General features: G+C 35.9%; 2 protein-coding genes, 1 non-coding gene and 2 pseudogenes across 3 annotated transcripts; 2 read left to right on the forward strand and 3 right to left on the reverse strand.

Annotated features, from left to right (window-relative positions):
- Window positions 1-514: 514 nt before the first annotated feature.
- On the reverse strand, window positions 515-617 carry LOC115951116. Its single transcript, XR_004083241.1, has one exon. It is a non-coding gene; the product is annotated as a U6 spliceosomal RNA (small nuclear RNA).
- A 3,353-nt stretch (window positions 618-3,970) lies between these two features.
- On the forward strand, window positions 3,971-5,107 carry LOC115995475 (glycine-rich cell wall structural protein-like). Its single transcript, XM_031120053.1, has one exon. The coding sequence runs from the start codon at window positions 4,061-4,063 to the stop codon at window positions 4,988-4,990; it is 930 nt and encodes a 309-aa protein (XP_030975913.1). The 5' UTR covers window positions 3,971-4,060; the 3' UTR covers window positions 4,991-5,107.
- A 337-nt stretch (window positions 5,108-5,444) lies between these two features.
- LOC115949834 lies at window positions 5,445-7,473 on the reverse strand (annotated as a pseudogene).
- Window positions 7,474-13,291: 5,818 nt separating this feature from the next.
- Window positions 13,292-13,690, forward strand: LOC115949835 (glycine-rich cell wall structural protein 1.0-like). The gene has a single exon (XM_031067108.1). It carries the CDS (start codon window positions 13,292-13,294, stop codon window positions 13,688-13,690), a length of 399 nt encoding a protein of 132 aa, XP_030922968.1.
- Window positions 13,691-15,883: 2,193 nt separating this feature from the next.
- LOC115949836 lies at window positions 15,884-19,092 on the reverse strand (annotated as a pseudogene).
- Between the last annotated feature and the right edge of the window lie 2,042 nt (window positions 19,093-21,134).

Consider the following 21,134-nt stretch of genomic DNA (forward strand, 5'->3'; position numbering starts at 1 on the left):
CACATGTTTAGATTCCTGTTTAATTTACAATATTCTCGATGTCAGAACACACACACACACAAAGAAAAAAAAAAGAAAAAGAAAAAAAAAGAAAAAGAATTTGCTGCACAGAAAAGAAAAAAAGAATATTAGCGCCCTTGAAATTGTGTTATCTTGGACCACACCATCTATGTTTGTTTGGTTGTTTTTTTTGATATCCTAATTCCTTTGTTCTTGTTTATAAATCAAGTATGATTGGAGATCCAATTGGGGCCAGTGGAGCTTGAGCTTTCTTACTCAGTGCCATCATAACTCCAGTTGGTCCAGCCTTGTGGTACAATGGTCTTTAGAGGTATGTCTTTGCAGAAATCACTCATAGCGAAAATTCATGATATAAAGAACGAAAAGAAAGTGAATTTAATGAATTACATGGAAGACGGATCTGCCACGGCCAAAGATAAAGTCAATTTAACCTTGGATGTAACAACTGTCATGGTAATGCCTGCCTTTGTAATCAAAGAGTGTTGTTTTTGATAAAAATTTGGACAATTTCTCAATTTATACATGTCATCCTTACGCAGAGGCCAAGCTAATCTTCTCTGTATCGTTTCAATTTCATCGGATGTCCCCAAAGGGATATCAAAGAGAGTGTTATGTGTACTGAAGAATGTGCAATGGTAAAATGCAATTTGGTCTGCGCAGCAACAACTGCAGCCACTGATTGATTTTGTGAGGTATAGTGATCCCAGTGGGGGCCTCATTCTGCATTGTTGAAGACAAAAAATAAATAAAGTTGACGCTGAACATTGAATAAGAAATCATTATTGGAAAATACAGAAACAAATTTAAGGATGATGTTGAACTTGGTACATATATTGTTTTCCCCGCTGGGCCGCTGCCTTATAAATGGTTTATTAAAATATGATTAATTTTCCTCTCTAAAATATTATAGTACTTTATGTGATTTCAACTTCCATTTGTTGTTTTATGGCAATAGAAAACAACTTTGTTTTTGGGCATTATTAATTACATACACTTTTACACAAGTCCATACGTATGCATCAAAAATAATTAAAATTACACACATATGAAAAAACAATTGAAATCATGCATTGAGAAATTTTAGTTGTTTTTCGCGCATGTATATAGATGTGTGTGTGCGCAACAGGTTATAACTTATAACCTTTATTTTGTAGATTCAGTTAATAGGTACTTTTAGGACATTTGTTAACTGATTATTTTAAGAAAATTTTAGTATAACTTTTATGAGAAATATAACAAACTTTAAAAAAAAAAAAAAAAAAAAATTATCTTTTTTTTTTTTTTTCACATAAAAAATTTCTAAAAATATAGTTTAAAGCCTTAAACCAATGCTCTTGATGCATCTCTTAACTTTTTTTCTTATTTTTTTTACCCCTTTGTCAAAACGAATTAAATGATTAAGATTATAAGAGCATTCGTTTTGACTTTTGACACAACAATAATGCTAATATGAGGCACCGCCACCAATTGGAATAAAATGAAGAGCTGTTACATGGCTTCACTGCATGCTTCCATGCAAAATTACTTTTTTCCCAAACAAAATTACAAAAATAAAAAGAGAAAAAGGAAAAATTAGCAAACAAACTTGATAGCACTTTGCGGTTTATACATTCAATTCAGCAATAGAAGAAGAAACAAATATCAATCTTAAAATTTTAAAATTTCCTCTGGGAGGTTCATCATTTCCTTGGTTCCTGCCCAAACTTCCCATGCAAACTCACAGGTCCACAAACCCGATAAACATAAAATAGAAGGGGTCTTTGTAGTCAAACACACAGACACGTGTACGCACGAACTTATAAGCTTCTCGAGATATCAAATCACAGAATAAGGTTTATATATCCTAACTCCACCTGTGTTATCTTGCCAGGAAAGGACCAGACTTAGCACATGATTTTGTTGTTTATGAATTATGATAGTCTGCCTGTGGAGATCTACATGTTATCCTATATGACAATTTCGGCACGTAATATAAGAGGCTTTGTCCTCCTAACTCTCTTGCTTTAATTTAATCTATGAAGTTCATTTATTACCCAAAAAAATTCACTTGTGTCTATGGTTAGTGTCGAAAAAGGAAGAGATGTAGGTAGACAACTAACATAAAATTTAGTCATTTTATAAAGGGTCTACTATATATACAAGGCATTGACTACAAAATTATATGTAACGAATTCTCATTAGTTTATTGAGAATTTATAGGTGATTCCAATGTTTTGGAACTAAGGCTTGATTATTGTTGTAATTGAAGTTCAACTTTGTCACAACTTAGGTCAAGAGCCTTGTAACTTAGTTTAAATTCCCCTTCCCCATTATTGTGTAACAATCAAATTTCGACCCCCCTCCCCAAACGAAAAGCTTGTCACAATTTAAAGAGGAAATATAGGTTAGAAACTCAAAGAACTACGATTTTGGCTTGACTGAAAAGTATGCAAGTCATCATATAATTCTGGTTTAGTTCTGTTAAGAATGCAGTTAAAACTTAAAAGCCATAGTGGTTTCCAATTTCATATTCATTAAACGAAGCAAATCAACCATTCTAATAATTCCTATATGTATATTCCTTCTTTTTGAGATAAAGATAGAAATTGTATTAAGATATCGAAACAAGGAAAAGAAGTTAAAGTCTGAGGCATACAAAAGTTAGGCCCAGAAAGACATAAAGCAAAAAGAACCTCAAGGCTAACCCAATGCCGAAGGTGCTGTTTGGTTTTTGTGTTTTCATCCTCATAATTCTATTTTCATTATCTACAACTTAAAATATGTGAGTCCCATGGCTAAGAAGTATGTTTGACATTATTTTCGATTTTTATTTCCATCACTTAATTCTCTAATTTTTTAATTATAAATTATAGAAATTGAAAATACATTTTAGATATTTTCAAATTATGAAAACAAAATTATAATGATATTTTGGTAATTAAACACACAGATCCACGGTCAGAGCAACATCACATCAGACGCTGCTTTTGATGGGTCTCTTCAACGGCTCTTTTCACTAAAGCAAATCACTCTCATCTCCAGATCACGATCTGCATACAATGACAAACCAGAACAAGGAAATTAAGAAGTCCTTTGTGCCGCAGTGAGTTGTTGGGTATTCTGTCAAGAAGCCAGTAGCTCCATCGAAAGTGACCTTTGGTTTTAATTGGATTTTTCCGAAATTGTACTTGTTGCGTGCATTCCATAAAGCCTAAACAACTACCGCCCAGGTCTCTAGTTCCTACCGTTCCAACTTATTCACCATACAGCGAAACAGTAAGAAAGAATTCTGATGCAGCATTGGAGCACTTCTGTATTCTTCCTTCAGCCATTGTCCAAACATTTCTAGCAAATGGGCATTCCCATAGCACATGACACGGAGTATCAGGCGTTGATCGCAGAGTCTAATTACAAAAAATCTAGTACCACAAAACTCTTGCTACAACTGTTAAGAGTGGTCGAGAAAAAATTGTGGATTTATATGAAATTGATAAACAGTCAATCATAATTAATTATGTAGGATAGCTGCGGTAAAAGTTGACTTTTAACGTGGTATTATTTAGAATTACTCCGAAAATTAATTCCAATTGTTTAAGAACAATAACAGGCTTCAGGAACGTTGGGATGGGTTTTAAGAATTCGGAGGGTTTTAAAATGGGCTGGTGTCCGCCAAAGCTTGGGCTTGAATAGAAATTTGGGCTTAAGTCCACTGATTAGAGTCAGACAGTTGGGTCACTGACGGTGGGAGTCTGTACGTACGATTCAGAAGTAGTTAGCAGATGAGGCTAGGCTACTACAATATTAATGATTTCACCGGCCAATGATCATTCATTTTCAAAACCAGTTGAATATTGCGCCATTTCATTAAGCATGGCTTAGTTGGCCACAATCAAATGTACAGAGAAGTGAAGAAAACTGAGAACACTTCAACTACATGCATTAATGTTGTCCTCCGTACTTGACACTATAAAAGCTACTGCAACCCATTGCTAATATTAACAATTAGCAAACCTCCTTTTTCTTGTACTGGTATTTGTTTCCTTTTATTCTAAAATAGAAGATGGGGAAGTTTTCTAAGTACTGTGGTGTGTTTGGTGTGATGTTGGTGTTGTTAGTGATAGCTGCAGGGACAACAGAATGTAGGAAAATTGAAAAAGACACATTTTCTGATGGCATAGGAGGTGGCTTGGGTGGTGGAGGAGGTGGTGGTGTTGGTGGTGGAGGAGGCGTTGGAGGTGGTGGAGGTGTTGGTGGAGGAGTTGGCGGAGGTGGTGGTGCTGGAGGAGGAGTTGGTGGTGGCTTTGGGGGTGGAAAAGGTGGTGGCGTAGGAGTTGGGCATGGTGGTGGAGTTGGGGGTGGTGCTGGAGGAGGGTTTGGTGGTGGAGGTGGTGCTGGCCATGGTGGTGGTGTAGGAGTTGGAGGTGGTGCTGGCCATGGTGGTGGTGTTGGTGGGGGTGCAGGTGGTGGTGTTGGAGGTGGAGGTGGTGCTGGTGGTGGCATTGGGGGAGGAAAGGGCGGTGGTGTTGGAATTGGAGGTGGGTCTGGTGGTGGAGTTGGTGGAGGTGCAGGTGGTGGCATTGGAGGTGGAGGTGGTGCTGGTGGCGGTGCAGGTGGTGGCATTGGAGGAGGAAAGGGCGGTGGTGTAGGAATTGGAGGTGGGTCTGGTGGTGGAGTTGGTGGAGGTGCCGGTGGTGGCATTGGAGGTGGAGGTGGAGGTGGTGTGGGTGGTGGTGCAGGTGGAGGCATTGGGGGTGGAAAAGGAGGTGGTGTAGGAATTGGAGGTGGGTCAGGTGGTGGTGTTGGTGGGGGTGCAGATGGTGGTGGTGGTGTAGGAGGAGGTGCTGGTGGAGGTGTGGGTGGGGGAGCTGGTGGTGGTGCTGGAGGAGGGGTTGGTGGTGGAGGAGGTGCAGGTGGAGGTGTGGGCGCCGGTGGTGGTGTTGGCGGCGGCTTTGGTGGTGGTGCTGGAGGGGGCATTGGTGGTGGATTTTAAACCAAAAGTTAAAATATATAGCTTGTAATGAAATGTAATACCATGCTCGTGCATGGATAGTAGTTAAAACAAATGGAATAAACAGAAGAGCAAGAGCTTTTCAACTAGTTTTTTTCACTTCTTCCATGCAAAATTAGAATTCTATCAGTTCCATATGATCATATAATTAAAGTAAAAGTAAGTTTTTTTTTTTTTTTTGGTTGAAAACGTAAGTTTTGTTTAGACAAACTAACAATCGTCACGGCACTTTCCGGTATATGTACCATTGAAAAAGTTAAGATTTCAAATTAAGTAGCAATAAAACAAAAACAAATATCAATTTAATTAGAGTTTTAAATTAATTTCAAAAGTTACATTAACATATGACTGCACTGCACTCGCATTGTACATTCGTAATATCCATACAATAATGGCAACCAACTGTGCCACCTAAATTCACCTAATTAGCCTAAAATTATAGGCCAAAAGTGTGATTTGAAACATTGATTGAGAACACTAGAGTGCGTAATACATGATATGAATCATACATAAAGTCGTCATGAGACATGCAGGTCGCTGCATGTGCTGCATGCATGTCATTTGTAAAGCACAGCCCCAACAGTTTCTTCTGCTTGCTTATGACCAACTTCATAGCCCAACACACTGGCAGCCATTTGGTGCCATCAATGTAATCTATGGATACAGAGGGTGCATCTTCTTGCTCAGTCAGTTTTCTTGACCAAGGAGCTCACTCTTTTGACTTGGATCCTGGTCCATGGCACTTGAACTCCACGTGGTATAGATTCCTGTTTAATTTACATTATTTTCAATGTTAGAACCCAAAAAAAAGGGTGTTTGTAGCGCAGAAAAGAAGTACGAAGATTAGCCCTTGAAATTGTGTTACCTTGGACCACACCATCTATGTTTTATTATTATTATTATTTATTTTTTTTAACACCCTATGTGCTGGTTTATAAATCAAGTATGATTAATTGAAGAACCCATAGGGGCAAGTAGAGCTTGAGCTTTCTTACTCAGTGCTACCATCATTAGTTCATTACTCCAGTTGGTCCAACCATGTGGTACATTAATGGTCTTTGAGAGGTATGCCTTTGCAAAAATCACTCTGCATTCTGCAATGGGGTCCTGATGAGGTACACACTACACACCACCAACACCATAGACCTATCCTTTGATAAATAGTCATTTCACTTACCCTGTTTTAAGCCTTGACAGGTCCGCGAATCTTCACCCTCTTGTCACCAATCACAAGGATCTCACAGCTCTGCATCCAAAGTTGTACCAATTATTACTACATTTGATATGGATGATCTAGGTGATAGGAAAAAAAAAGATTGATTTATTCCATAGATTAAATATTACTAATCTAAAAATTTATCTAGTATCCTCTTTGTAGTTCTGTTTTGTTCTGTGAATAAAATTCTTGTTCATAAAAAAAAAAAAAATTATCTAGTATCTTAGTTAAATACCGTGGGCTCATGTAACACTATTAGATAAAAATAAATAAAATCTTAATCATAAAATTGATTCCTATAAACATGACATCCAGGTATATAGCAAAACTTTTAAAATACAAAGAACAAATGAAAGCAAATTTAAATAATTACATGGAAGACCAATCTACCACGGTCAAAAAGATGAAGTCAATTGAACTTTGGATGAAACAATTGTGATAGTTGTTAAATTACCAATTCTCTAAAAAACTTATAAGTTTGTTAAAAATTTGTTAAAAATGATAAATTTATTCATTTAATTTAACACCCTCCCTTCATGTGTGGGTCACACCTAAGCTGCTATTGAGTAAGGGCCAAATAAGTGAAAATTTAAATGAGAGGTGAGGTGGTAACAAAGTATTGAACTTCTTGCGATGATACCATATTAAATTACCGATTCTCTTAAAGAGTTAAACTTATTAGGAGATTGTGAATTTATTCGTTAAAGCAAATAGTAGTAATGTCTGTCTTAATAATAAAAAAGAGTGTTATGTGTACTGTAGAATGCGCAGAGGCAAAATGCAATTTGGTCTGCGGAAACAAATGCAGCCACTGATTGATATTGTGAGTTATAAGCGATCCCAGTGGGTGCTTCAATCTGCATTGTTGAAGACAAAAAAGAAATAAAGTTAAAGCTGAACAAGAATGACAAATCATGACCAGAAAAAAAAAAAAAATAATAATAATAATTTAAGGTTGATGTTGAACTTGGTACAGATATTGTTTTCTCCGCTGCCTTATAAATGGTTTATTAAAATATGAGTAATCTTCCTTTCTAAAATATTAGTGTTTTATGTGAAGCAAACGTTAGAAAACAATTTTATTTTTGGGCAGTGATAATTAGGGCTGTTTGTAAAGGAGTTTTAATAATGTTGTTTATATTTTTTTGATATATGTGTGGGTGAAAAAATGTGTAAAAATAAGAGTAATATTGTTTAAAAACTGAAAATATGCGTTTGAATATGCTTACCAAACCGGCCTTGCACACATTTTTTTCACACATCTGTACACATATGCGAAAAACAATAATCGATGAGAAATGCTAGGGATACATTTTTACACAACTTTGTGTCACAACTCGCCATATAGCAAGTTGTGATTGGTTAGAGTGTATTAGTGGGCTATGTGGGGACACACTCTAACTAATCACAACTTACCATGTGACGAGTTGTGGTACAAAATTATGCAAAAATGTGTGTCCTTAGCATTTCTCATAATTGAATTCATGTGTTGTACAATTTCAAATGTTTTTCACACGTGTATACAGGCATACGTGAAAAGGTCGCAACACGTTTAGCCTTTATTTTTTTTTTCTCCTTGGGTCAAAACGAATTAAATGGCTAAGAGCATTCATTCGTTTTGACTTTTGATATACCAATAATGCTGATATGAGGCACCCACCAATTGGAATAAAATGAAGAGATGTTTTAGAGCATCCACATCCGGATTTCATATCTCATCTTATTTTATCATCCTAAAAAGTTACTTTATCAATTATACCATATTATTTTACAATACACCCAGTATCCCAACTTTTATTTACCTATTCTACTCATTAAAATAATATTTCTATACAATAAAATAATATATCCCATAATTACCATCATTTACAATAAAACACATTATTTATTCTTTCTCTCTCTTTATTTCTGTTCAACAACCACAATCACCACCACTGCCGCACTACACACACCTGACACCACCACCACCAGCAACCCATAATCTACCGTCAACACCAAAAAAAAAAAAAAAAAAAAAAAAAACCCAGGCAGCAAACCCACGCTGCCACCCACTGACCCAAAACCCACTCGATGGAGCCACAGACACCCACCCCATCGTCGGCCCACCAGCCACAACCACAAACCCCAGTAGCTGAACCAAAAAAAAAAAAAAAACACAATCCAACACCAACACAACACCACCAACACAACACAGCCACCACCAACAAACCCACAACCACCATAAAACAAACCCATAGAACACCACAAAACAAACCCATAACCACAAATCACAAATCAAACCCACGCCACCGAAACCCACGCCGATCAAATCACAAATCAAGCCCAAACACCGAAACCACACACTGATCTCAACCTTGTGGCATCCTTGTTGCTGCGTGAGAGAGGCTGAGCATGAGAGAGGCTGAGCATGAGAGAGGCTGAGCGTGAGATGGAGTGAAAATTTAAATGGGGCTTGAACGAACTGGCTTGAGATTTCTGAACCCATAAACGTTTGAGAACCCTTGAGATTTCTGACGGAGCTTCGTTTGAGATTTGATTTGAGAGACCGACGGAGCTTCGCTTGAGAGGGGCTTGAATGGACTGTGAGGGGATGAGAGAGCAAAAACAGAGAGAGGGGACTGTAGCGCTATTAAAATACATTATTTATTGGATGGCATAACGCTACAGTGCAATCTCACATATGAGATCGCACTGTAGCGCTATGCCAAAAAAATTTGGCATTTGGCATTAATAGCAATCCAATTGCTATAGCAATTTGGGCCCAAATGCTGATGCTCTTACATGGCTAAAATTTCCCATGCAAACTCACAGGTCTACACCACTTGGGTTGTTTCTTCTTAGTTAATAATTATGTTACGAGGTTTATCTATTGGAACAGAATATTTCAGTATCAATCTATTTTAGTGTATTATTTCAAAGTTACCTAAGTTTGCATTATAAAATTGTACAAAATTTATATACTTAAATTTGCATAAGATGATATTATACCATATCAAATTATTAATTCAAAATCAAATAATGCACATTTTTAATATCATTATTACCAGGGACGAAGCTAGGATTTCGAATGAGGGGGGGCGAGATACACTCAAACCCAAATGCTTAAAAAAATTGTTATAGCCTAAACCTTCATATTGTAGCTCTAGATTAAACCAAAGATAACCATGTTTTTTATCCAAGCAATTTATACAAGAATATATATATATATATATATATGTGTGTGTGTGTGTGTGTGTGTGTGTGTGTGTGTGTGTGTGTGTGTGTGTTTTTATCCCAAGCTTCTTTGGGGAACTTCATCAAACACTTAAACTGCAATTATCTTATGCTAATGCTTTAAGATAAATTTCATTAAAATCCAGAAAAATAACCACAAAAAGAATCAAAATTTAATGAAAATTTGAATAAAGAAAGTGTTCTTTTGTGAAAGTATGAAAGTATTGAACAAAAATAGAGCATGAAAAGTAAAAAACAAGCTTTATATATTGTATATTTCCCTTTTTCTCATTGGGCCGGGGGGGGGGGGGGAGAGCATTGCCCTCCTGGTCCAAGCATAGTTCCGTCCCTGAGTATTACATGATATAAATATATGATGTCATATATATAAAAGTAAAGAAAAAAATTAATAAAGAAAAAAAAAGTCATATGTGAGTAAAAATAACAAGAAAAACATATTGTTAAAAGAAAATAATAATAAAATGTTATATGTGAGTGAAGTAATAGAAAAAAAAAATAAGTATTGGAAAAAATAATGATTCATTTACATATCGATTGAAATCACCATACCGAATAGAATGTAGGGAAATGGACCAATACGGGTTGAATGGATCAAAATGTTCTAAAATTTACAACAAGATAAAATAGAGGGATGATGGAAAATTCTGGCGGTTTGGGTGGAACATAGTGGATTCAAAACTATCTAATGCTGATCGAAGGATGCTGAAACTAGGCTGGGTTGAACTCTGCCAACTGTGGCCAATAAGGCCCGCAATCAAGTTTACAAGACTAATTTTATCCAGTTTTTATTTTTTGGGGGACTAGTTTTATCCAATTGTTTTACCCTAAATCAGCCTTGGATGTGGAGGCCCATAGTTGTTTTACCTTAATATCAAGGTTATACAAATGTTCATTCATTATTTAATTTATATATATTAATCATAATTATATGTTTATTACTTATTTAATATATAATTATTTAGGTAATATATAATAATATTAATTAGTAAATCCCTAATTAGTTTTCAAAATAATATATAATTATTTGGTTAGATTTACGCTCATATCAGTATTGCAAGGCAATATAACGTTGTACTCGATTACCAAAAAAAAAAAAAAATAAATAATGTTGTACTCTATAAATACATTGATGGGACATTTGCTTTACTGTGGTTTGTCTTTGATTTAATGCACATTATAATTATGTGACATTAAGATTTTTAGTTTATTTTTTTTTTAACATTATCATAATTTTAAATTACAAAATATATCACACAATCTTAATCTTATCACCTTCTTAAATAATGTGATGTTATATTCTTGTATTAAGATTATATTAATGTAAGATTACAATAATATAATATTACAGTGTATGTGTAACATCGCGGTAAACCAACTGCTCCTGAATGTTTGAATAATAAAAAAAAAAAAATTCTATTTACTACTAGTAACTAAAAAACCCCATTAAATATCCCCACCTCCCCTACCTATTAACCCCACTTCTTTCTTTCTTTTCTGCTGAATAGCCCCCACTTCTTCTAGACTTTAACTTCACTCGTTTTTGTTCATAGTCTGTTTCTCCTCTTTCGTCTTTTAACTCTCACTTTGCTACAAAATTCAAGATTTTGCATCAGTGAAGTTGAAGATGCCGAAGGTAATCCACCTCAAAAAATGATCAAAGATCACCTTCTAATTATCAAGCACCCTGCTTATGTCCAATTCTTTAAAACTTCAAACACTTTATTGATTTTATCCAAACATGTGAGGAGGATGCTCAAATCATTAATTAAGAACTAAGCGGTTGATAGCCAGTCATTTTCAAACCAAGAACCAATCTATTAATTGGTTGGTATGCCAAATTTTTTTCAATATGAAGAAATTTTCAAGAGCAGGAAAGGATAATATCTCAATCCTATAACAGATGTGCAAATAAATGAAGAAAGAAGTAGGAATCTGATTGAACCAATAAAGGAAATCAATATTGAAAATGACCATGTGAATGTTGAATGTGTTGTGGATATTTTTGAGTTGATGCGGGGTGAATGGAAAAATCAAATTAGTGTAATTGGAGTTGTGATTTTGGGTCTTGGAGTGTAAATGTGTAGTAAAGAATGAAATAATATTTAAATGAAATAAAGACTGAATAGAGAGGTTGACGTCAGTATATTGTATATGTGAATAATGGTAGAAAAAATGAAATTTTTATATTAGATTTCGCTAAAACTCTATTGAACTTAATATTAATGGTCTAATTTTTTTTTGAGAGAGTTTCAACCTATGGTGTCTGCTCCTGATGATAGCTTTTTATCATCATACTAAGACACCAATCAGTTTTTGGTGTAAGCAGAAATCTAGATCTCTTATACAATCATCAGAGACTTTACCAGTTGAACTAATTGAAACCCACATTAATGGTCTAATTAGTCCTTCTACAGTGTTCTCCCTTCTAATAAATAAACTTATTAATAAAACATTGATATTTTCATATCCATTCAAGCATACACTCCTTTAGATAAATAAAAGTACTTAATAAAACATCGATATCATATCCATTCAAGCATGTCAAGCTAAAGTGACATCAAGAATGCCCTGACCATGTTACGACTTGGACCTGTATCACACGTTTAAAAAATGTTAACATGTAATCGCGGAAGGACATTATTGTAATTATAGAGCTCAACTTTCACGGTATGCATAAAAATGAACATGTAAGGCAAAGCAAATACTCAAAATTTATGTACAGAAAAGTGAAGAAAACTGAGAACAAGTTTTGCAGACGTGGGAACGCAGAGGCTGAAAACGTGCAAAACGCAGACGTGGGAACGCAGACATTATTGTAATTATAGAGCTCAACTTTCACGGTATGCATAAAAATGAACATGTAAGGCAAAGCAAATACTCAAAATTTATGTACAGAAAAGTGAAGAAAACTGAGAACAAGTTTTGCAGACGTGGGAACGCAGAGGCTGAAAACGTGCAAAACGCAGACGTGGGACCGTCTGCGTTCCCACGTCTGCGTTTTGCACGTTTTCAGCCTTTGTTCTCAGTTTTCTTCACTTTTCTGTACATTCACATGAGCGTGTGTTTGGATTCACTTATAAGTTGCGTTGCGTTTTGTTCCTGCGTTTTTTTTTTTTTTTTTTTTTTTTTTTGTTTTCACGCGTTTTGGAGTATTGCATCGCAAATGTTGACTTTCAGCAGTAAACAGTATATATATATACTGTTTACGGACCCACAAATTACACTTTTCAACAAATTTTTCATTAAAAATAGGTCTCACAGTACTATTTACACATTTAAAAATTATTTTACTATAGTATTTTCAGTTTTCAATTTTCAATTTCAGTAAAATAAGTTCTATACAAACACACAGAAAAGTGAACAAAATTGAGAACCGAATGTACAGAAAAGTGAAGAAAACTGAGAACACTTGAACTACATGCATTAATAAACGCGCTTCCCACTTATACGTTTTGCTTGAACTACATGCATTAATGTTGTCCTCCGTACTTGACACTATAAAAGCTACTGCTACTCATTAATGTTGTCCTCCGTACTTGACACCATATAGTACCAAAGTTGAAAATTTGAGATAAGATTCGTTTGGGAAGCGTGTTTTGCGCTTGCCATGTCCGTGTTATGTCCGTGTTATGCATATTTTCAGCCTTTGTTCTCAGTTTTCTTCACTTTTCTATACATAAAGTGAATAAAGACTAAAACTTTTGTTAGAAAAAATACGAAAATATTGCTGTTAACGGGTAGCTTACTGTGCCTGTTAACACAAACCTATTAACAATTAGCAAACCTCCTTTTTCTTGTACTGGTATTTGTTTCCTTTTATTCTAAATTAGAAGATGGGGAGGTTTTCTAAGTACTGTGTTGTGTTTGTTGTGATGGTGTTGTTAGTGGTGTTGTTAGTGAAAGCTTTCGGGAATGGTGGGAGAGGTGGGGGTGATGCTGAAGATGGTGGTGGTGTTGGTGGGGGTGCTGGTGGTGGCAATAAAGGTGGAGGTAGTGCTGGTGGGGGTGCAGGTGGTGGAGGTGCAGGTGGTGGCAGTAGAGGTGGAGGTGGGTATGGTGGTGGAGGTGCAGGAGGTGGCAGTAGAGGTGGAGGTGGTGCTGGTGGGGGTGCAAGTGGTGGAGGTGTAGGTGGTGGCAGTAGAGGTGGAGGTGGTGCTGGTGGGGGTGCAGGTGGTGGCACTGGGGGAGGAAAAGGTGGTGGCAGTGGAGGTAGAGGTGGTGGTGGACATTGAGGTGGTGCCTGAACCGGTACAGGAACAGGGCTGAATCGTACCGCCCAAAATACCGGGGTGTACCGGCTTGTTTCGGCTATTCCGGGAAATTTCGGAGCTTTTCGGCGATATTTTCGTTTCGGACCGGTACAAATATAACTGGGTTTTTTTGAAAAAACCTAATACTTACAGCAACTAGTGACCATCATTGAAGTATCAACTTGCTAGATCATCAACAACATCATCTTCTTCTTCCTTTTAGCCACTTAGATCTTCTTTTTAGCCATTGTAATCGCTCACTTCTTCGTCTGCTCTCCCCTTTCTTCGTTTGCTCTGCTTGTTGAAATTCTTTCTCTACTTTTTAAAAAAGTTTTCTCTGCTTGAATGTTTTAAATTTTACATTAATGTTGGACTAGTATAAGCTGTACTGCTGTACCTATTTCTCTTGGTTTTTTCGCCAAAAGCATAAAAGCCTTTTATTTTGTTTGCTTTTCCCAAAGCCACGTGGCTCTCCTTAGTTCTTATCTCTTGCTTATTTTGCTCTTTCAATTACTTTTTTATTTTTTATTTAGTCAATTGCTTAGATGGGCAAGTGTCAACTTCTTGTTAGGGATGACAATTTTGCTCCGCTCCGCTTGACCCGTCCTTCCCCGCTTCGTCCCGTGCGGATTTTCTCTACCCCGCAAAGATGGTGGGGAGGGGATGGGGTGAGATTTTAGATCCGCACCACGGGAAGGGGTGGGGATGGGTTTACACTTTTTAGACCCACCCCACCCCGCCCCGCATTAATAAGGGTTAAAAGGTAATTTTTTCATACCCTAAAACCCTACTATTTAAACAAAAATATCATCATCTTATTTTATTTAAGTGGAGATTCTTTTTGAAGAACTAGGCAATTTTTATTTTGTTATGTATTAGGAGTTTGGATTATTTTATTGTGTCATACTATGAGATTTTTGTTGTGATATTATCTTGTTAAATATTTAGATAATATTATTTAGTATTTGCTAAAAATTAGTTTGATTCGATAGAATAAATTTATTTATAATTTCAAGTATATTTTTATTATTGAAACATGTCATTTCATTTGAAAAAATGGTAATAGTTGTAGGGAAAATTAACAAGAAATAAAGTTTTACGGTGTAGGGAGGGGCTTCGCGGGTCTTCGCAGGGCCTTAAGGGGCAAGGATGGGGCAAGAAATTTTCCCCTTTATACGGGGCGGGGATGGGGCAAGAAAAATCCATGCGGGGCGGGGGCGAAGATCCCATCCTTCGGCCCCACCCTGCCCCATTGCCATCCCTACTTCTTGTGGCATGGAGTTTAGTTTAACTGATTACATGGGTCATAAATAGAAATTTAACTATTCTTTAAATGTATTAACAAATCCTTTTAAGTCCTAAAGAACATAGAAAGAATAGGCACTAAGAGAATTATTATTATTATTATTATTATTATATAAAATAGTGGTAATTTCGAAATGGTTTATCGGTATCAACCAGTACCGAAATATTTCGTTCCGATAACTAAACCGAAACGGCCTCTAGTACAGTATTGACTTCTTTGATTGGTGGCAGATTTTAAACCAAAAGTTAAAATATATAGCTTGTAATGTAATGTAATACCATGCTCGTGCATGGGTAGTAGTTAAAACAAATGGAATAAATAGAAGAGCAAGAGCTTTTTAAATAGTTTTTTTCACTTCTTCCATGCAAAATTATAATTCTATCAGTTCCATATAATCGTTAATTAAAGTAAAAGTAAATTTTGTTTAGACAAACTAACAATCGTCACGGCACTTTCCGGTATATGTACCATTGAAAAAGTTAAGATTTCAAATTAAGTTGCAATAAAACAAGAAACGAATATCAATTTAATTAGAGTTTGAAATTAATTTCAGAAGTTACATTAACATATGACTGCACTGCACTCGCATTGTGCATTCGTAATATCCATACAATAATGGTAACCAAACTGTGCCACCTAAATTCACCTAATTGTAATATCCATACAATAATGGTAACCAAACTGTGCCACCTAAATTCACCTAATTAGCCTAAAATTATAGGCCAAAAGTGTGATTTGAAACATTGATTGAGAACACTAGAGTGCGTAATACATGATATGAATCATATATAAAGTCGTCATGAGACTTGCAGGGTCGCTGCATGTGCTGCATGCATGTCATTTGTAAAGCACAGCCCCAACAGTTTCTTCTACTTGCTTATGACCAACTTCATAGCCCAACACACTGGCTGCCATTTGGTGCCATCAATGTAATCTATGGATACAGAGGGTGCAACTTCTTGCTCAGTCAGTTTTCTTGACCAAGGAGCTCGCTCTTTTGACTTGGATCCTGGTCCATGGCACTTGGAACCAAGGATGTCAATACCGTACCGGAAGCCATATCAGTTTGGCCATCGGTACGATATATTTTGGATATCGGTTAATACCGGTGTACCGTTTCGGGTTTACCGCTATTTTTTATATTTATAAATAAATATATATATATTTATATGTATGTATGTATGTGTCTGTGTGTATATATATATATATATATTATAATAAATATAAAAGTTTACCATAAAACATTTCCTCAATTCAAAACTAATTATTCATGGTTTTAGACTTTAGTATCAATTAAAAGGGAAAAAAAAAAAATAGAAAGCTTAAAAGTTACCATTGCATACTAAGAAAACAAATAATACTAATAAATTAATGCAAATAAGTTACCATTTTGGCCTAAAAAAAATTCAAAAATTACAAAACTTAAAAAAAAAAAAAAAAAAAAAACTTTTTTCTATACCGGCCGGTACGCCCGGTACCGGTCGGTACGCCCGGTACCGGTCGGTATTGCTCGAAATTGGCTGGTACGGCCGGTATTTTTTCCGGTAGGAAACAGTGGGGTCGAGCGTACCGGATTGCTAGCCGGTAAGGCATATTCCGGCCGTATCGGTCGGTACGGTATGGAATCGATAACCTTGCTTGGAACTTCACGTGGTATAGATTCCTATTTAATTTACATTATTTTCAATGTTAGAACCCCAAAAAAAAGTGTTTGTAGCACAGAAAAGAAGTAAGAAGATTAGCCCTTGAAATTGTGTTACCTTAGACCACACCATCTATGTTTTATTATTATTATTATTATTTTTTTAACACCCTATGTGGTGGTTTATGAATCAAGTATGATGAATTGAAGAACCCATAGGGGCAAGTAGAGCTTGGGCTTACTTACTCAGTGCTACCATCATTAGTTCATTTCTCCAGTTGGTCCAGCCATGTGGTACATTAATGGTCTTTGAGAGGTATGTATTTGCAAAAATCACTCTGCAATGGGGTCCTGATGAGGTACACACTTCACACCAACACCATAGACCTATCCTTCGATAAATACAAAGTACAAACCCACTATATAGTCATTTCACCCTGTTTTAAGCCGTGACTGGTCCACGAATCTTGACCCTCTTGTCTCCAATCACAAGGATCTCACAGCACTGCATCCAAAGTTGTACCAATTATTACTACATTTGATATGGATGATCTAGGTGATAGGAAAAAAAAAGATGGATTTATTCCATAGATTAAATATTACTAATCTAAAAATTTATCGAGTATCTTAGTTAAATACCGTGGGCTCATGTACACTATTAGATAAAAATATATAAAAACTTAATCATAAAATTCCTATAAACATGGCATCTAGGTACATAGCGAAACTTTTAAAATACAAAGAACAAAAAAGAAAGCGAGTTTAAATAATTACATGGAAGATCAATCTACTACGGTTAAAGATGAAGTCAATTGAACCTTGGATGAAACAATTGTCATAGTTGTTAAATTACAAATTCTCTAAAAAACTTAAGTCTATTAAAAAAGGATGAATTTATTCATTTAGTTTAACACATTTTCTTTATGTGTGGGCCACACCTGAGTTGCTAGAGTAGGGCCCAATATGTGAAAATTTAAATAGGAAGTGAGGTGGAGACAAGGGATTGAATTTCTTACGCTGATATCATTGTAAGCGACTAAATTTCTCGGTTCGAAATGAGTCAAACAGGTGAAATAGTTTCACAAATGCGTATTTGTATTGATGATTGTGTGGTACAATTTTCTGTGATTACAAAAGAGTGATCCTCTGATTCGATCTCCTTAAAAGACTTGTTGATTGGATTTGTGGTAATGTGATTTTGACTTTGAACACAAAATATCCTTCAATTTGGTTGAGGGATGGATCGAAGATTTTTGGAACAGAATTACAATAAATCTTTGGCTATGAGTTTGTTGGAAATCCTTTGTTCTTCTCGTTCTTTGTGTTCTTCATGTTCTTCGTGTTTGAAGGTTTGTGGTGGAAGTTCTTCGGGGCTTTAGAGGCTTGAATCCGTTGAGCTTCACTGATTTGTGATTTCTTGAGGTTTCTGGAGGCTTTTGAGCTTGATTCCAGTGAACTTTGAGATCTAAGAAGATGATTTGGATGATTCCTCTTCGAATGTTCTTTGTATTTGAAGATTTGTGGTGGAAGTTCTTCAGGGCTTTGAAGGCTTGAATCCGTAGAGCTTCGCTGATTTGTGATTTGTTGAGGTTTCTGGAGGCTTTCGAGCTTGATTCCAGTGAACTTTGAGATGTAGGAATATGATTTGGATAATTCCTCTTCGAATGTTCTTTGTATTCGAAGTCGAAGTTCTTGAAGTTCCTGGAGGCTTTAGGGCTTGATTCCAGCAGAGCTTTTAGACTTCTGAACTCAAGATCTCTTCCCGGTGTCTTCCCAGATGTCTTGGTCCCTCTCCCAAGATGTCTTGGTTCCTCTCCTCAAATGCCTTAGGAAGGTTTCTATTTATAGGAGTTTGGAGGTGGGTGAGCGACATGTGGCGGAGTCTGATTGGTGACACATGTCACAGCCTGATTGGTCCGCTTGTGTCATTGCTTACACGTGCTGGATTGCTTGTGTCATCACTTACACGTGCGAGGCTGCTTGTGTCATCGCTTACACGTGCGCTAGACTGCTTGTGTCATTGCTTACACGTGCTGATGTGTGATTGGTTTTTTCCATGACACTTGGCAAATTTCTGTTGGTTTCGGAATAGTGATAGCAAAACCTAGTAGCAATACGTGGTACTTTGTAATTGGCTGTATTTTGTAGACTTGATAACGTGACGTGTCAGCTTGTGATAGGTCGGGAATTTTTTCCTCTCTACAATCATATTAAATTACTGATTCTCTTAAAAAGTTAAGCTTATTAGAAGATTGTGAATTTATTCATTTGAGCAAATAATAGTAATGTCTACCTTTGAAATTAAAGAGAGTGTTATGTGTACTGTAGAATGCGCAAAGGCAAAATGAAATTTGGTCTGCGGAAACAAATGCAACCACTGATTGATATTGTGAGTTATAACTTATAAGCGATCTTAGTGGGTGCTTCATTCTGCATTGTTGAAGACAAAATAGAATTAAAGTTAGACTTTGTTTGGTTGAAGGAGTGGAAAAGTGGGAGGATGGAAAATTGGGAGGATAGAAAAGTTTTGGATTTTCCTCATGTGTGTTTGTTTAAAGGGGTGGAAAGAAAGGAGGGTGGAAAACTCTTTTGTTTGGTTTGAGAGAAAAGTGGGAGGATGGAAAATGTAGTTTATATGAATTGACTATTATGTGAAGAGATGGGAAAGTGAAGGGTGGGTGAGTGCAATAAAGGTGAGGATATTTGTGTAATTTATTACCCACATCATCTTTTCTCCTTAGTTTTCCTCCCAAATTGGAAGGACAAAATTATGTGGGTCTAGAGGGATTATTTTCTGCACCATTTTTCTCTCTCTTATTTTCTCTCTTGAACTAAACAAGAGAAAATTCCATTTTCTACCTTATTTTCCTCTCTCTTTTTTTTTTTTTTTTTTTTCCTCCTCCTTATTTTTACCCCAACCAAACGGGCCTTAATGCTGAACAAGAACGACAAATCATGACCAGAAAAAAAGAGAGACAAATTTAAGGTTGATGTTGAACTTCGTACATGTATTGTTTTCTCGGCTGCCTTAAAAATTTAATTAATTGCACACATTTTTTCACAAATCTGTACACAGATGCGAAAAACAATAATTGAATTCATGTGTTGTACAATTTCAATTGTTTTTCACGCGTGTATACAGACATAAGTGAAAATGTGTGTTCGCAACACGTTTAGCCTTTATTTTATTTTATTTTTTTCTCCTTGGGTCAAAACGAATTAAATGGCTAAGAGCATTCATTCGCTCTGACTTTTGGTACACCAATAATGCTAATATTATGAGGCACCCACCAATTGGAATAAAATGAAGAGCGGTTACATGGCTAAAATTTTCCCATGCAAACTCACGGGTCTACACCACTTGGGTTGTTTCTTCTTAATTAATAATTTTGTTACGCAGTTTATTTATTGAAACAGAATATTTCAATACGCATCTATTTTAGCGTACTATTTCAAAGTTACCTAAGTTTATATACTTAAGTTTGCATAAGATGATATTATACCTTATCAAATTATTAATTAAAAATCAAATAATGCACATTTTTAATATCATCATTATATGATATAAATAAATGACATCATATATATAAAAGTAAAGAAAAAAATTAATAAAGAAAAAAAAACTATGCCATATGTGAGTAAAATAAACAAGAAAAACAAATTGTTAAAGGAAAATAATAATAAAATGTTATATGTGAGTGAAGTAATAGAAAAAAATAAGTATTGGAAAAAATAATGATTCATTTAAATATCAACTAATTATAGAGTAGAATATAGTGAAATGGACCAATACGGGTTGAATGGATCAAAATGTTCTAAAATTTAGAACAAGATAAAATTGAGGGATGATGGAAAATTCTGGCGGTTTGGGTGGGACATAGTTAGGGATGGCAATGGGGTGGGATGGGGCCGATGGAGGGGATCTTCGTCCCCGCCCAGCATGGTTTTGTTTTGCCCCATCCCCACCCCGCTCTGCATGACGGGGAAAACTTTCTCACCCCATCCCTGCCCCTTGGGGCCCCGCGAACCCCTGCCCCACCCCATAAAACTCTACATTTTGTTAATTTGTCCTACAACTAATATAATTTTTTTAATGAAACCTATTTCATTAATAAAAATATACTTGAAATTACGACTAAATTTATCACATCAAATCAGATCAATTTTTAGAAAAAATTGAATAATATATCCAAGCGTTTAGCAAGACAATCATAAAAAAAAAAAAAAAAAAAAATCTCATAGTAAAACATATATAACAAAATAAAGGCGGAGAACCACATTGGGTAGAATAAAATAAGCTAATATTGATATGTTTGTTTAAATAGTAGGATTTTAGGGTATGAAAAATTTATAATTATAACCCTTAGCAACATGGGGCGGGGACAGGGAAGGGTGGGGCTAAAATCTTGCTCCATCCCCGTACGGGGTGAAGCGGGGAGGGGTGAGTTAAGTGGGGCGGGGCAAAATTGCCATCCCTA

This window comes from Quercus lobata, chromosome 6 (assembly GCF_001633185.2).
Source record: "Quercus lobata isolate SW786 chromosome 6, ValleyOak3.0 Primary Assembly, whole genome shotgun sequence".
Taxonomy (NCBI): domain Eukaryota; kingdom Viridiplantae; phylum Streptophyta; class Magnoliopsida; order Fagales; family Fagaceae; genus Quercus; species Quercus lobata.